Source organism: Scomber scombrus, chromosome 4 (assembly GCF_963691925.1).
Source record: "Scomber scombrus chromosome 4, fScoSco1.1, whole genome shotgun sequence".
Classification (NCBI taxonomy): Eukaryota; Metazoa; Chordata; class Actinopteri; order Scombriformes; family Scombridae; genus Scomber; species Scomber scombrus.
In genome coordinates, this window is record NC_084973.1 from 33,163,697 (window position 1) to 33,182,211 (window position 18,515).

General features: G+C 39.4%; 3 protein-coding genes and 1 pseudogene across 3 annotated transcripts in view; 1 reads left to right on the top strand and 3 right to left on the bottom strand.

Annotated features, from left to right (window-relative positions):
* lrrc2 (leucine rich repeat containing 2) overlaps positions 1-1,179 on the bottom strand; it is a 7,743-nt gene extending 6,564 nt beyond the window's left edge. Inside the window, exon 1 of the mRNA XM_062417058.1 lies at positions 1,169-1,179. Coding sequence (XP_062273042.1) covers positions 1,169-1,179 — 11 coding nt within the window. The remainder of the gene's footprint in view (positions 1-1,168) is intronic.
* LOC133979436 (uncharacterized) overlaps positions 1-18,515 on the bottom strand; it is a 1,726,912-nt gene that overhangs the window by 785,242 nt on the left and 923,155 nt on the right. The window lies entirely within an intron of this gene.
* The window catches only part of LOC133978633 (phosphatidylinositol 4-phosphate 5-kinase-like protein 1), a 94,975-nt gene that overhangs the window by 20,278 nt on the left and 56,182 nt on the right, over positions 1-18,515 (bottom strand). The window lies entirely within an intron of this gene.
* LOC133978609 (protein NLRC3-like) lies at positions 6,382-12,322 on the top strand (annotated as a pseudogene).

Sequence of the window (18,515 nt, forward strand, 5' to 3'; positions counted from 1 at the left end):
CGCTAGTTTAAAGCCCTTTCTTCAATGCAGTATGATGTTCATTTGGGACATTTTGGGCCTCCTGATTTTATATGTGACTATAAAGCAGGGTATGCATCAGGGTGTGGGATACGTGGTGATTGACAGGTTGATTGGTTTCACAGGTTCAGGAGGGTGCCTCATGCTCCTCCTGATGCCCATATAAGTAGAATCCCTGTTTTTATTTTTCCCAGCATGCACCTGAAATTTTCAAGATGGCGCTGCTCAGATCCGATACTATTGGCCTCCGAGCAGCAGTCCACAAACCAATGGGTGACGTCACGGATGTTACGCCCATTTCTTATATACAGGTCTATGGTTTATTTGTAAGTCTGTCAGTCATTTGCTGTGTTCTTTCATCTACTTTAACATGTATATAAATGTAATATGTACATCAATTGTTGTACTTGATTGTTAATAAACTGCTGATCTTACATGAATAAAAAATCTAATCTGAACTGATATGAAGTGGAATAATGAGGAGTCAGATCTGCAGGTGTTCGTGGTATCTGATCGTCTCTCTGACCTACATGCAGCAGTGCGACTCATCAGTCAGGATGACATTAATATGACAAACAGGACGCTGCAGGACGGCTGTCGACGTCGCTCACGTTCTGATGCGGCTGCCAACATCGGAGGAAACCTCACTCTCATAATGTGAAAATGTGTTTGATGTATTTTTTCAACCAAGCTAGAAAAATAGGGATATTATCATACAGTGTCGTCACAGAAATATTCTCAGTTTACAGCGTTAGGCTCTTAGTGTTTTAATATAAAAGTTAAAAAGGAGCAATACAACACTGAAATATGAAACTACCAGAGCAGCTGTTAATGTCAGCTATCACGGGGCCAAAAATGGGACTGTGCGTAAGGTTTAAGCAGTTTAGATGTTTTTCGATTATTCTCCTTAATGCAACCACGATCACAGAGCCGTCTGACCATCCTGAATGTTTTCTGCAGCGTGACATCGAGCCCAAATGCCCAGCCTGAGTACCAAACAACCAACTTCATCAACAAGAACAAGGAATGATTGTGATGAATGATAAAATCTATTGAGAATCATCACGTCTAACTATTGTATTTGTGTATCATCATTCTATATTTCATTTTTACAGTTCATGGAGAGAGGTTCGTCCACCAACCTGCTCACCTGTTCCTCATTCTCTAATCATCCCTCTGTTCTCACCTGCCTCTCATTCTGCCTAATCACCCAGTCTGCATCTAAAGCTGTCCACCAGTACCTGAGCACCTGATCCTAATCACCTGTCCTGTCCAATCAGCAAGCTCCCATGTTGAAGTATCTTCAAGAGCCACTGGTGACCATTCAAAAAGCCTCAACTTCTCCCCATAAATACTGAGTCTGTCATTGTTTTTTGAGTCATTCTGGTCTAAATCTCTAAATTCAGGCCTTCTAGTAAGTGTGCTGTAGTGGAGTACAGCACCCTAAGTACAGTTCTGAGGTACTTGTACTTTACTGTAGTACAGTTTGAGGTACTTGTACTTTACTGTAGTACAGTTAGAGGTACTTGTACTTACTGTAGTACAGTTTGAGGTACTTGTACTTACTGTAGTATTTCCATGTGATGCTACTTTCTACATCTCAGAGGGAAATATTGTACTTTCTACTCCACTACATTTATTTGACAGCTTTAGTTACTTTTCAGATGCAGATTTGACACAATGGATAATATAACAAGCTTTATAAATACAACACATTGTTAAAGATGAAACCAAAAAGCAGTGTGTAGTCGGCTCACATTTCAGATGTCTATGAGTTGTTAACAGCTCCACCAAATACTGATTTTTCCCTCTAAACTTCTCACATGGTTTATGTGTAAACGTGCTATAAGGACACTGATACTGAAGCATGGAATACCTCTATGTTCCTTATGTTCTCAGTTTATCTGTTCACTAAAATACAAACATCACGCTGTTCATGAAACAACTTTTTTGTAAAGTCATATTTCTTGTTTTAGTTTTTGTCCCTGTATGAAGTCTGACTGTGAATCCAAACTAACAACAACAAAGATCCATGTGTGATCTTACCTGAGTGTCCCTGCTAACGTCCTGCTGTCTGTCCACATTCACCAGCTTGTTTACTGAGACTGGAGACACTGTGTGTGTGTGTGTGTGTGTGTGTGTGTGTGTGCGTGACACATCATGCTATTTTTACCAGCTGAGATGTGACTCCTGGTGTGTCACATGACACCTGCTCACACATAGGGCATTTCTTTGGATTGATGACATCATAATTCTTCTCTTTCATGTAAAACTTTTTAAAATTATGATGAATGAAAAAAATAATCTCGAGTCTGCAGCCATGCTAACATGCTTACTATTACAATATTAACATGCTGGTGCTTAGCAGGTGCAACGTTTACCGTGTTAATATGTCTCACACTAAAAATAACTGGTGCTCTGTCAAAATCACTCCCTTATTCACTCATTCGCTGCTACCTGTATAAAAACACAGTAGTGAGCAGAAAATCAAAGTTTCAGACACTGACTAGTCGTCATAATTTTGTGCCATCACCATCAGCTGTAGAGTCTTTAAAATGTGGAGAATTGCATTGTGGGATTGTTAGCAGAAAGTAGTGAACATGTTACGGACAGTAGAATATTTGATGGCTCTACACAGTGGATATATTTACACTCTCAGCATCCAGACACTCAAATAGCATGGTGGAGGGTAAATGTAGAGCACTGAGACACAACCTGAGTTAAAATGTGACCCAGTGTGGATCAATAAAGCACTGACACAACATGGGGTTAACACATTATATTAAAGGTACTTTATCTGTCACACATAGTTGTATAGTGAGATTCAGTCTGTGCACCTGAGGTCCAACTCCAGATTCTATTACAGTACCTCAGTCACAGGCACCAATGGGAGCATTAACCAAAAATACATGTTTTTCACAATGGGAGGAAACCCATGCAAGCACCGGGAGAACATGTAAACTCCACACAGAAAGGCCTCAGCCAGGTATCGAACCCAAGACCTTCTTGCTGTGAGGAAACAGTGCTAACCACCGTACTATGTTAAGTCCATAGACTGTATATAAGAAATGGACGTAACATCCGTGAAGTCACCCATTGGGGCTCAGAAGCCAATAGTATCGGATCTGAGCAGCGGCATCTTGAAAATTTCAGGTGCATGCTGGTAAAAATAAAAACACGGATTCTACTTATATGGGCATCAGGAGGAGCATGAGGCGCCCTCCTGAACCTGTGAACCAATCAACCTGTCAATCACGACGTAGCCACACCTTAATGCATACCCTGCTTTATCGTCACATATAAAATCAGGGAGGCCAAAGTGTCCCAAATGAACATCATACTGCATTGAAGAAGGCTTTAAACTAGCGATTGAGACCATAAACACATTTTGAAAACGTTTACTGAGGTTAGAAATCAAGTGAGAAGTTGGTGAATTCTCCATTGACTTGTATAGAGACGGAAGTCCTTTTGACACCAAAACGGTCGCCCCCTGGTGGCCGTTTGATAGAATGCAGTTTTAAGTTACTTCCGCGTTGGCCTCATTTCAGAGGACCGGAACTCCCCGCCTGGTTAAGTCATACTATAGGGTTTCGTTTAAAGAAACCACTCCAGCTCAACAACTCTGCTGCATAAATACAACTTCTGACATTATGAAAAGTCAGAGCATCAAATACAGTCAGCAGGACTCTTTCAGATTGTATGTACACCTGGACACCCGTTGGTTTCATTGGAGCCGGTTTGAGGTTTGAGGTCCAGAAATGCAGCTTCTGGTCGGTGCCACCTTTTCTGCTTTGGACGAGCTTCCAAATAGGAGTGTAGTTTGTTGTCTTTCAGGCTGGAAACACAAGCTACACAACGCTACCTCTGACCCAAGCTAACACTAGCTTACTGGGAGCACTCATTCCCAAAGTGACCACCAGCACATTTATTATGTAGAGATTGAGACCAGAGCGACACATTAAACAATGACTGACTCAGTATTTGTAGACAGAAGTTGAGACTTTTCTAATGGGAGCCTTCGGACATGTAGCTACTGATTGGTTCATGAATGTTTGAACCAAATTGAATGATGATCCATTCATTCAGTTGTTGAGAGACTTGATTAAAAACTACAACATCATGGTGATGCTAGTCGCAAGGCGCTCATTCTTAACTAGTTGGACATGATTATTGATCATCAGTCATACATAGAAGCAATTCACTCTTCATGTATTGTCTGGATATCTTATTGAAATGTACAAACCAGCTCTGATTAGAGGATAGAGCGTCAAATATCAAATGAATGTTCTTGTAAGAAGAAAAATCTCTTTTGTTTATAAGTTTTAATGTTTCAAAATGTGAAGTGTTTGTTTCAAGTACAAAATTCTTCCCAGCAGCAGCTATGTGTGTTTCATTCAGTGCAGATCTATAAATATCCTGCTGCATGACATTTACAGTGAACACAATGTAAAAATATGTACAACTTGTGTGCTCACCTTCTTTTAATACATGGACACATACATGTTGGTATATTTGTCCGTCATGTTGACGCAGCTCTGGATTACATACAGCACCAATGAGCGCAAGGAACTTATGAATGAGCTCTGTGAGGGATCAGAATAACAGAGGGATGAGAAATAAAACTAGATGACAGCATGTAAAAAGCTCTGAATGAACTTTCATTTTATTAGAACATAGAAGAAAAAACTAAGTTCTGATTCACAAATGTTTTTCAGTTTTTGGACTTTTTCTCTAATCTTTGATTGTTGCTGAAATATTGGATCATTTGAACATTTATTGAAATGAAAGCATGTGAGAAGTTTAGAGGGGAAAATCACTATTTGGTGGAGCTGTTAACAACTCATAGACATCTGAAATGTGAGCCGACTACACACTGCTTTTTGGTTTCATCTTTAACAATGTGTTGTATTTATAAAGCTTGTTATATTATCCATTGTGTCAAATCTGCATCTGAAAAGTAACTAAAGCTGTCAAATAAATGTAGTGGAGTAGAAAGTACAATATTTCCCTCTGAGATGTAGAAAGTAGCATCACATGGAAATACTACAGTAAAGTACAAGTACCTCTAACTGTACTACAGTAAAGTACAAGTACCTCAAACTGTACTGCAGTAAAGTACAAGTACCTCTAACTGTACTGCAGTAAAGTACAAGTACCTCTAACTGTACTGCAGTAAAGTACAAGTACCTCTAACTGTACTGCAGTAAAGTACAAGTACCTCAAACTGTACTGCAGTAAAGTACAGTATTTCCCTCTGAGATGTAGTGGAGTGTCAGTCTGTAGTTCAGTTTTTCTCCTCATGAGGGCGCTGCTGCTCAGGCAAACAGACAGACTTCTCGTGTAAAGAGACAGAACTACTGTAACTTCTATAGTTAGAAGGTTTTAAAGTTTTCTGAAGTATGTAGCAAGAAATATGTTGTAGTTATATAGTATAAAATAAAAACAGTATAGCTGAGGCTGATGGGAACTTCAGCAGTTTTGCAGTTTATTTGGTCATAAACTAAATTATTAGACACAATGATAAGTAAATCAGACGTTTATATAATAAATAAACATTTCATATTAAATAGACTCAGTTTATATTGAAGCCACTTCTGTACTAACTACAGTATCTCCCCTTTAGTTACACTTTTCTGGTTTATGGACCAACTATTGTTTCACCCATTTCTCTTATTGGATACTCCCCCTCCCTCTCTAGTCACATGACCATATACCCAACCCTTCCTGACTGATACATGTCTGAGTGCACATATGGTAATTGTTTTGTGCTCATGCGATGTGGAGCAGACTGCTTTTTAGCTCTGTGATTTCTGGCCTTCGTGCATGATCAGGCAGAGAGAAACAGGAAGAACAGTGGAGGCAGGCTGTAGGCTGCTGCAACCAATCACACGCACACAATTTCTGGTTAGAAGAAGGGAGGGGCAGAACCATTTTACAGTCAGCAGAACAGAAGGAGGAAAACAGTCTGAGGCAGGTGAGTTTTAATAACAGGGCTGATCAATCTGGTGATTATTTTTCACATTAATTGTTTAGTTGATTAAAGTTTGTCAGTAAAATATGAAATGACAGAGTTTGAGGTGTTGAACAATGTTTCCTGTTGTTGTTTTCCTGGTTTCTGCGTCCTCACAGCGATGTAACGTGACTCACTGCTGCCTCTAAATAGAGAGAAGTCACAGTTAAGAAGCACACACATGTTTATCTGAAGTCTGTTTGTTGGATTTAAACCAGAGTCAAAGTTTCTCTTTGTGATGACTAGAAAACACACATGGTTGTAGTTAAAGTCATGTAAACTAATAAGAAGCTACTAAGCTGAGAGGCAGGACTGGGTTCATTATACTGTGTATGTGTGTGTGTCTCCAGTGTTACTGGTTTACCTCTCAGACTCCAGAAGATGAAGAAAGAGGAGGAAGAGGAGGAAGAGGAGGACGGAGCAGAGTCTGTAATATCCAGCTGTCTGTCTATGAAGAGTGACCAGTCTAAAGATCCTCCTCTAGTCTTCAGTAATGAACCTGGACCCTCAGACACAAAGTAAGAGACTGTTTCTACTGTAAACTGACCTGAAGATGATTCACTTTAATATCATTTGATAATCTTCATTACAACAATATTTGTTTTATAACTGTAAGTTTAAAAAAAAAAAAATTCAGTCACTGATCCTTTTGTTATTTGAGCATTGACTGCCTTATTTCTTCATTTATATATTTCATCTAGTGAAAGATGCTTGATTGTTGTTCTGAAATGTTTATTAGTTGCTTCAACTAATATTTAATGCAGGTTAAGTAGCAGAGGACAGATTGTGTTGTTTGCTTTGTAGACAGGAACAAGTTAATGTGACCGTCCAGCATCAGGCAGCAGTGCCTTTAGTTTAACTGTCAGTAAATAAACTGTTATATAAAATCATTAGTTGTCATTTGACATTTTAACACCTCAAATATCAGACAAACATGTAGATGTTAAAAACTCTTGAGTGAAATTGATCCAGTTTGCAGATGTAGATAAAACGTTTAGAACTTGCAGAAGGAGATATGAACACAACTATTAGTCGTCTTTATTAAATCATGTTTCATGATACAACTGCTCTTTACCAGAAGTACATAACTATTATGAGCTTGATGTAGTATGCAGTATTACAGTAAAAGTACTGCAGTATTATGAGTGATGTAGTATGCAGTATTACAGTAAAAGTACTGCAGTATTATGAGTGATGTAGTATGCAGTATTACAGTAAAAGTACTGCAGTATTATGAGTGATGTAGTATGCAGTATTACAGTAAAAGTACTGCAGTATTATGAGTGATTAAAAATAAATGTGTTCTGAGTTTGACATATCACAGAAAAGTGTGTTGGTAACCACCCTGCCAAATTTGAATGATTAAAAAAATCGCCAAATATATGAAATTAGGCTTCAAAGTTGTGTAAAAGTCTGCCTATTTCTCTTTTCCCAAACGCTGTGGGAGTGGCTGCTGAGTCCGCTGAAGCCCCGCCCCTACCAAGTGTCACCTGTCAATCAAAGTCACCACCTCTACCAGAAACATGGACGCTACGTCTGAGAGCTTTCTGCTGCTAACTAAGCCGCTAGCTTGGCGGCTAACTTGGCGGTTAGCTCAGCTAACTGGCTAACTGTAGACTGTAGTAGTAGTAGTGTGCGCTGAATGTATTTATACCTACAGCAGCAGGGGCGGGTTTATGCTATTAAATCCAGACACAGAAATCTTGAAACACAGTTTGTGAAGCCTAGCTCCACAATTCAAATCTAAATAGTTGAAATGCTTTTTACACCTTTTTTAGAAATACGTATGTGTTTAGAAGAAAATGTCTGAATTCACTTTACACGGTCTTTAAAGTCATGTAAACTGATAAGAAGCTACTAAGCTGAGAGGCAGGACTGGGTTTATTATACTGTGTATGTGTGTGTGTCTCCAGTGTTACTGGTTTACCTCTCAGACTCCAGAAGATGAAGAAAGAGGAGGAAGAGGAAGAGGAGGACGGAGCAGAGTCTGTAATATCCAGCTGTCTGTCTATGAAGAGTGACCAGTCTAAAGATCCTCCTCTAGTCTTCAGTAATGAACCTGGACCCTCAGACACAAAGTAAGAGACTGTTTCTACTGTAAACTGACCTGAAGATGATTCAGTGAGACAGTTTCATGAAGTTTGTAGTTTAGATATAATGGAAAGAAATAATGAAGTAACTTCAATTTGTCCTGGAAACTAAACAAAGCACAAAAAGTAAGGACATTTGTGTTTGGTAGATTATTTCTTTGTTGTAACAAAGCTTCTTGGCAGTAAATCTTATACTGTTTTAAAGTCTGTTTATTTCCCTTTTTAAATGGAGCCACATTTATAAGGAACATGCATTTGTGGGATGAGCAGCATAACTGAGTCAACGTGGTTGTGTTGGTCACTCTGGCACGAACAGCACGCCCAAGCTGATCCCACAAGATTTGCCAAATTTTTCATGGGCGCAACCCACATACTCAGCTCTGCTGCTCCTCAGGCAGATTGTGTAGACATCAAACATCACTGTTACCCTCCCCAGGAATGTTAACTACTGTTGTAGTACTCAAGATCGCTCTTGGTCATATTTAAGGTCTTGGTCTTACACAAGCTGGACTTTGGATTTTTTTCTCGAGACCAGTTGAGACCAAAGCTGCAATGACATCTATCTTCTTCTTTTTTTTACTGTGTGTGAGTGTAAAACACCCACCTTCAAATGCAACTAATAACTTATTTTACTTTGAAAGTTTTAACACTGCCACCGGGCCGCCGGTGTTATGTTGAAGTGTGTTCCCCCGTAGATATGTGTTTCATTCTCCAAAATAAACCCAATCAGTCATCTTCTGTTGTATTAGATTGAATTAGATTGCGCAGGTGTATCTAATGAAGTGGTGGGTGAGTGTAAATGATCATATCACTCAACCCTACTGTACATCCATTTGTATTTTATTAACATTCCTAATAATGTAAATGTTGAGCCACATGATTATGATTACAGTAATCCCCCCCCCCTCAGCAGTTTGGGTCTTGAGTCAGTCTCGGGTTAGATGGTCTTGACTAAAACACTAGTGTTAACCTCCTAGGAGTGGTTGAACAACAAAGGTCACAGCAAGAGCAGGTGTGTAATAGTCCAGGAGGTCACGGGGACTCCAGGGTAACGTCTAGGAAACTAAAGGCCTTTATTACAGTGGCTACAGTCAGTGTTTATAAGTCCACCATCAGGAGAACATTGAACATCAGTTGCAAAGAGGAAGCCATGACTCTCTAAAAATTACATTGCTGCTGTCTACAGTTTGCTGAAGACCACATGGATAAGCCAGAAAGTGACTGTACAAGAAGCGATGAGCAAACACTGTATTAAAACATAAGAAACTCCTCTCATCTGTAAAAACATGGTGGTGGTAGTATCATGGTTCAGGTCTGCTTTAATGTGTCTGGACTAGGACGGTTTGTAATCATTGATGGGGCTTTGAGTTCTGAGTTGTACCAGCAAATTCTACAGGAACATGTTGAGGTATCCATCCATGACCTAGACCTCAACAGGAAGTGGGTCATAAAATAAGACAACTACAACAAATACACAAGTTATTCCACCAAAGCAAAAAAAAGTTTTGAAACAACTGAGTCAAAGTCCTGACCATTCTAGAGAAATACTGTGGAAGAACCTGAAGCGGGCAGTTCATGCCAAGAAGCACAACAACATCCCTAAGTTGAGACTGTTGTGTCCGGATAAAATTCCTCCAAACTGATGTGCAGTGATGACAAGCAGTTACCAGAAATGTTTTGTTGAAGTTATTGCTGTGAAAGATGATCACACCAGTTATTGAAAGTGAGGATTCACATAGCAGATTCTAAAGGGTTCGTACACTTTCAAGCAGCACTGTATATTATTTAATTTCAAATTGAATGTGTTGAATCTCAGAGCCTGAAGAACAGAATCTGTGTAAGTGTGTAAATACTGACAGTATGTACTGTTTATGTGGGGAAAGAGCTGCATGCAGCTTGTGAACTATTGGTTGGCCTCCACTAATGTCATGTGACATAAAGAATGTGTTCCTGTCCACAGAGAGAGGAAGAGGAGGGCTGTTTCTGTGGAGGAGCAGCTGTCCTGCTGTTCTTTGTGTCAGGACGTCCTGAAGGATCCAATCTCTACCAGCTGTGGACACTGGTTCTGCAGACAGTGCATCACCTCATACTGGGACCAGTCTGCTTCATCAGGAGACTCCTCCTGTCCCCAGTGTGCAGAAAGATCCAGAACCAGACCTGGACTGCAGAGAGACAGTCAGACCGGCGCTGTACAAAGTAAGACTGAAGATCTGTCTGCTGATGTCATCATCTCTGAAAACAGGACAGGAATCTACCTCCTCTATCCTGCTGAACATTAACAGTCACACTGATTTCTGTTTCATTCTACCTTTTTTCTTCTCTTTCAGCAGAAAGTGGTCTGCAGGAGGTTTTAGATGAACATCAGATCAGCCTGAGCAGCACATGTGAATGTGTGACTCAAGGAACTGATGAAGCGGGAAGTAAAATCCTCCTCATCAGCATCTTCACTAAGGTCTACATCACAGTGGGACAGAGTGAAGAGGTTAATACCCAACATGAGGTGTGGCAGCTTGAAACAGCTTTCAAGATGAAGACCCTCCATGATGCTCCAATCAAGTGTCAGGACATCTTTAAAGTCTTACCTGACCAACAGAAACACATCAGAGTGGTTCTGATGAACGGCGTCGCTGGCATCGGAAAAACCTTCTCAGTGCTGAAGTTCACTCTGGACTGGGCACAGCGCTCCAACAACCAAGATATCAGTCTGCTGATTCTGTTCTCGTTCAGGTCGCTGAACTTGATCAAAGATGAGAAGTACAGTCTGCTCATGCTGATCCATGTTTTCTATCCAACATTACAGAAGCTCACAGCAGAGAAGCTCACTGTCTGTAAAGTTCTGTTCATCTTTGACGGCCTGGATGAAAGCAGACTTTCACTGGATTTCAACAACAGTGAGGTCGTGTCTGATGTCACACAGAAGTCATCAGTCAGCGTGCTGTTGACAAACCTCATCAAGGGGAACCTGCTTCCCTCGGCTCTAGTCTGGATAACTTCCCGACCTGCAGCAGCCAATCAGATCCCTCCTTCATGTGTGGACAGGGTAACAGAAGTACGAGGCTTCACTGACGCCCAGAAGGAGGAGTACTTCAGGAAGAGATTCAGTGATGAAGAGCAGTCCAGCATAATCATCGCACACATCAAGACATCCAGGAGCCTCCACATCATGTGTCACATCCCAGTCTTCTGCTGGATCACTGCTACAGTTCTGGACCACATGTTGACTACAGACCAGAGAGGAGAGCTGCCCAAGACCCTGACTGACATGTACTCACACTTCCTGCTGGTTCAGACAAAGAGGAAGAAGAACAAGTATGATGAGGGACATGAGACAAGTCCACAGGAGCTGACGGAGGCTGACAGGGACCTTCTTCTGAAGCTGGGGAGGCTGGCGTTTGAACAACTGAAGAAAGGAAACATCATGTTCTACCAAGAAGACCTGGAGCAGTGTGGTCTTGATGTCACAGAGGCCTCGGTGTTATCAGGAGTTTGTACAGAGATCCTCAAAAGAGAAAGTGTGATCTTCCAGAAAACAGTCTACAGCTTTGTTCATCTGAGTGTTCAGGAGTTTCTGGCTGCAGTCTACATGTACCACTGTTACAGCAGCAGCAACACAGAGGTACTGAATGAGTTCCTGGATATATATTACAGTGACCCATTTCTGGATGACTTCCTGAAGAGTGCCATGGAGAAATCTCTCCAAAGTAAAAATGGCCACCTGGACCTGTTTGTCCGCTTCCTTCATGGCCTCTCTCTGGAGTCCAACCAGGGTCTCTTAGGAGGTCTGCTGGGTCAGACAAAGAACAGTCCAAGAACCATCCAGATTGTCATCAACAATCTGAAGGAGATGAACAGTCGGGATAATGATAAATATGATGACCTTTTTGACGATGACGATGTCAATGATGACTATGGTTATAAGTGTTATGAAGAGGATAACCGTATCTCTCCTGACAGAAGCATCAACATCTTCCACTGTCTGATGGAGATGAACGACCGCTCAGTACATCAGGAGATCCAAGAGTTCCTGAAGTCAGAGAACAGATCATGGAAAGTACTCTCTGATATCCAGTGCTCAGCTCTGTCCTACATGCTGCAGATGTCAGAGGAGGTTCTGGATGAGTTGCACCTGTGGAAGTACCAAACATCACAGGAGGGACAACGGAGACTGATCCCAGCTGTGAGGAACTGCAGAAAGGCTGTGTAAGTCCAGATGTGATTAACATTATAAATCAGTGTAGATTAGTAGTTTAGTTCTTCCAATATAAATAATATAAAATTCTTATTATTGTTAAAATAGTGCTTTACTTGTTTATAGCTGAAATAACATGTCAGTTATATTAAGTCTCAGATGTTCTTGAGCTGTTTAAATGTTGTGAGTGTAAATCATTTAAATTTTTCAGTTTGTTGTTAATTTATTTATTTATAGTTATTATTGGAGTTCATAAAATTAGTTATTCAGGAGTTCATCCAGTTGATGAACTCCTGGATAAATTTAACTGGAAAATCTCAAATGTCATGGATGCTGTTGCACCTTTTAAAACTAAGACAAGCAGCAAAACACCATGGAGGAACACTATGATGGTAAAGGCTTTGAAAACAGAATGCAGGAAATCAGAATGCAAGTGGATAAAAATACATTTCAAATTCACCATGACCTCTACAAACAAAGTCTTTGTAATTTTAACTCTGAGTTACTCAAGGCTTAACAGCGACACTTTTCTGAAATTATTAATAAGAACATCAACAACACGCGCACTCTGTTAGCTATGGTTGATAATCTTACAAACCCCCACAAACACAAAGCTCCAAAACTCCAGAAATCCAGTCCATAAGGTTAAATATCAACCCAAATCAACAAAACAATAAAATGATGCAATCCCTAAGACCACCCAGGAATAACTCAACTGATGTCAGAATGTAATACAGTTGACCAAAAACCTTAATGATGTACAGGTGTAATATTGTCAGGTCATTAGTTTCATTAGTGTTTGTGAACAGTCAGTAAATGTAGCTGCTTATGGATGTGAACCTGACAGCAGCAGGTAGCAAAGAGAGATGATGTTTCTCAACTGGAACTGTTCACTGAGTTGAACTGAGTCAAAATATCCTGCAGTCACATTAAAAATAGTCATTCTCTGTCTCTCTCTCCTCTTGTTTCCTGTTTATCTCTTAACTGTCCATTAAAGGAATAAAATGCCTCAGAAAACATATATATATATTTTTAAAAATGTTAAAAAGATGATCTGAACCATTGATGTGTGCATGAAGTAAGTATAAAGTGTCCTCTTTCATGATAACGTATGTTGTAATATATGTGTCATTACAGACTTTCTGCATGTAAACTATCAGAGACTCACTGTGAAGTTGTGGCCTCAGCTCTGAAGTCCAACCCTCATCTGACAGATCTGGACCTGAGTGGAAACAAACTGTCTGATTCAGCAGTAAAGTTTCTGTCTGCTGGACTGGAGAGTCCAAACTGTAGACTGAAGACTCTGAAGTGAGTTCACTGACTGTAGCTTTGGTAGATTTTCTTCTAATTATTAAATTCAAATTCTTCAGGATTTGCTGAACACAAATCTGTAGAATTGAAATGTTTTCAGGAATTTAAAATGGTAATGACGACAACATTTTTAAAATATAAATGTGTTTAAAATGTGTCTGACATACAGACTCTCCCTTACATTAATTTATCTATAATAGCAATTAATGGGGGAAATTACAGATCCTAAAACAAAAAATCTTTCTTATGCATGAAGAAAGTTGTTATGGTTGTTTTGTTGATCAGATTAATTAATTAACAGATTATTAACCAGATGTTGAATCAGAAAACAAAACATTTAAACTTGGGAGAGATACACTCGAGTTTATTCTGTAATCTGTCTTCACTTCAGTGTCAAACTGCTGTGATTTATCAGATCAGTCTGATCAGCTGCAGCAGCAGCCAAACAATCAATAAAGGGGTGTGTCAGCCGGTAAATGACTTCAGTGGAGGCTGCTCTCATGCTCCCTATAGCTCCTAGCTCCATGGAGCCTAAATAAGAGATTCAGGACATCCTTTAAAATGCCGTTTAGGACCAACTTCTGGTTGCGGCAGGGATCAAGGAGTGAGGACACATCAATTAAGAGATTTGAGAAACACCCACAGTAATGTTGAACTACACATTTACAACTGAACACATCTGATTGGAATATGAATGAATTTTAATCTACATAATTTATTTTTCATTCAGATTGGGATTCTGCAGTTTGTCAGAGATCAGCTGTGCTTCTCTGGTCTCAGCTCTGAAGTCCAACCCCTCCCATCTGAGAGAGCTGGATCTGAGTGGAAACAAGCTGCAGGATTCAAGAATGAAACTGCTGTGTGACTTTCTGAAGAATCCAGACTGTAAACTGGAGGCTCTGAGGTCAGTTCACTGATTGTCTGTTACTATTGTTGATCTTAATGTTTAACATCTGAACCTAATTTATGTTCATACATAATTTACATCCATGAGGTTAATTCTCTTTTTTCCATATTTTTTACTGTACAAAGTTTAGTGTGTAGTTAAAAAAGATGATTCTTAAAGAAAATGTAGAAAATGTTCACTGTTAGTTGTTAAATGAATGTTTATAATTGTTGGTAAAGAGTCAAATCTTTATACAGAAGATCCTCATATAATTGATATTGATCATTTAGAACACACACACACACACACACACACACACACACACATGAATGTGTCTGAATGTTAAAATCTCTTTTTCACTGTTTGTATTTGACCGTTTTTAACCTGCATCCTGTTGGGTTCAGCTGTTTGGACTTTACATTTTCTAAACTTCTACATTTAAATCTTCTTCAGCTCTGAACAGATTATGAAACATTTCATCATTTCAAACATTAACTTTGTTTTCTAAACTGACTTCATTTATTTTTCATTCAGATTGGGATTCTGCCGTTTGTCAAAGACCAGCTATGATTATCTGGCCTCAGCTCTGAAGTCCAACTCCTCCCATCTGAGAGAGCTGGATCTGAGAGGAAACAAGCTGAAGGATTCAGACATGAAGCAGCTGATTGATCTTCAGCAGAGTCCAGACTACAGATTGGCGACTCTGAGGTCAGTAGAGAGTTGGAGTCAGTCTGTGCTGGTTTCAGCAGTTTAGTATTAAACACAGTCAGTATCAAAGCAAAGATCCAGTATTTCCTGGTGAACCTCCAACCTTCTCAGTGCTGCTTTCCTCAGTGAAGCTGTGAGAGGAGAATGGTGACAGGCTTCAGGATTGGACAGAAAGACAGAGAGAGAGAGAGAACAGTCAGCCAATCAGATGAGCCAGAAGCTTGTTGTGATCATGTGTTTGAGTCGATGTGAAGACGACTGTTGTTGTTGTGTTGATGTCTGCAGGAAACAAAGCTGGATTACAGCTGACAGCCTTACAAGATGTATAGAGACAGTGGTCCTCATCATCAAACTGTCACACCATCAAATCTGATCTCAAAGTGTTTGTTCTCTCATTTCAACACTAAACTATTGATCAGTTCATCTTTGTCAGAGCTCTAAGAACCTGCAAATCACTGGCTCTGATTTCACACAAGCATCATTACGTTTAGTAACCATGTGGTCTTTATACAGACCAGAACCTCTGCTGAAGTCCAGGAATCACAGCAGCTGTTTGGCTGAGAGCTCTGACTGATTGTCATGTGATGATTTAACAGCAGGAAACATCTTCAAATCCCACAGAGACTTTGTAGCTTTAAACTTTGATAAGAGTTGACATGTATCAGCAGTAAATCTATCAGTAAACTGATGAGTGAATGTCTCTGTTTCTGCAGTAATGATGTGTTCATGACTCTCAGCACTTTATTTCCTCTGTGTACTTCAGTGAAATCTGCAGAGGAAACACACTTGATAGTAAAAGTGTGTGCTCCAACATGTTAACATGAGAGCTGAAGGGAAGCAAGCTACGCTGCACAGCTGTTCCACTTCTGGTCTGAACAGGACTGAAGTCCCTGCTGCTCTTTATACTGGATGTGCTGCATCACTGACTGACAGCTGATGAAGTGAGTCTCACTAAACACTCATTTATCTCCTCTGTTCTTTCTTCTTCTCTCATCAGCTGGTGATGATCTCTGTCAGAGTGAGAGTGAACATCCAGGAGTGTTGAGAGAGGATCAGCTGGATCCTGATGATCCATCTGGAGTCTGGATCTGGATTTTATCGTCTTCACTTAAGTCTCTTAACTGACTACAAACTGAACAGTTATCTCTGGATTTAGCTGAAGTCAGCACTTTACAGATTTGTTCTACATGAGCTGTTTGATGTAAATAAAGATAAAAACAGGTGTTATAAGTCAGACTGTGAGCCTGGGCTCATATTTATCAAGCGTCTCAGAATCACACTGAGAGTTAACGAGGACTAAAACTAATGAACCATTGTGAGGCTGTAGGATAACTCCTGACCTGCTGTATACTTTCACACAGAACATTTTATTTGTCTTTTTCTACTTTTATGTTGTAAAGCAGGCATGTCTAAACTATTTCATAAATGGCCATAATGTGCCTGCAGGTTTTAATTCCAACCAATCAAGAGCACACGATCCGACCAATCAACTGTCTGAAGACTGAGATCAGTTAATTAAATGAACCTGCAGCCTCATTATGGCTCTTTATTGTATATTTCTGTTATAAAGGTTCCAACACGCAGCTACTCACCTTTGTTTATCTTGATGCTTGTTTAGCTGCAGTTTCTTATTGCAAACAGACAAAAACTGAAATACATTCATCAAACATTAAATGGAACAAAACAACCAATAATAGATTTTAACAGGTCAAAGATAAGCACAGTTCATTACATATTTCTGTAGCTAAATAGATTATATTGAATACTCGTGTTTACTGGCTTTTTAATGTGATTTAATGGAACACTAAATAAAATAAAGATGTAAAACTCTAATGGAAGGCTTTTGTCTCTTTACATTAGTTTGTTTGCTTCAACTTTCATGGTTTAATTTACTCCCACTGCTGCAGAACAGCTGTGAGTTTTAACTCGACTTCATCCCTTTTATAAATGACACTTTCAGTATTCTTTCATTTCTGGTATCTAAACATGTCATTTTCACCCCTACTTACCTTTGTACCATTGAGGGTTTTTCACTTGACTTCAACTGCTGAAATTATAATAAAAACTAGAAAAATGAGTGTTATGAAACCTTTTCTTGTGGTGGATACTTCAGTACAAGTATTATTAAATCCCACCTAAGAAAGTGAAGTTTCATATTTTATAACTTTTCTTACATGAAGAAGAAACAAGAAAAAGTCTCAGTTGGATCTAAAGGAACAATTCAGATAATTCAAGAAACAGCAGAATTAATCTTCTCACACATATGAATTACATTTTATTTTACATTTAAAGTCTTTCATTTAATTCATCTTCAAAAATACATTAAAACCAGATTCAGTTCAATAACAAACAGTTTTCATGTCGTCTGTTTCCTAAAATGTAGAACTTGTCCTTTAAGCTGTGACTCAGGTTAAAGACATTAAAGGCCCATCAATCAGTTTAAAAGTGACTTTTTTTATTAACATCAACAAACACAAAAACTTTATTTTTCATTCTTTCATCTTTGGGAACAAAACTTGTTGAATTGCACTTAAATATTTAAAATGAACTCTTCACCTCAAAACAATCAAATCAAATCTTTTTCACATTTTAAATATGTACATACACACTAAACATCAGTGTGTTACTGTGAGCCAGTGTGACACACGACAAGCTTCACAAACTGTCACTGATTTATTGTTTCTGCTCCAAACGACATTCAGACCATTAACAAGTTCTTACTGTCAGTTTAAACAGAGCAGATTATAACAGGCTTTAGTTTGGGTCAATAATAAGAAATAACAGTAAAACTGACTCAGAACAACATGAACAGTGTCGCTGCTGCTTCATCAGGAAGTAGAAACAGTAGAAATCATTTTATCATGTGAGCTTCAACTGTGATTGAATTTAAATCCAGAATGAAATGTACTTATTGATTAATCACTACCTCCATGATCTCAGTTTACTCCGTTTATCTCAGATTATTGTCCAAACTTCAGTCTCAAACTAAATCTCAGAATGTGGTGTGAAAAACTAAATGAGGAGAATATCACTTTGTCCCTGAAGTCTCTGGACTCACAGATGCCTGAGTGCAGCACAGTCTACATACAGGAACATTCATATCTCACTCTCATGGTTTCACATGTTATGTGTTCACAGGGACAGTTGAAGACGAGGCTGCGTTAAGTGTGAAACAGCAGAACAGCTGAGGAAGCAGGGCGTCAATCTGTCGCCATGGTGACTGTTGCTTCCTGGTCTGATAAACTTCTTGGTCTCTAGATTCATGGTTCTAAGTCACTGCTGAAATCACTGTCGCCCCCTACT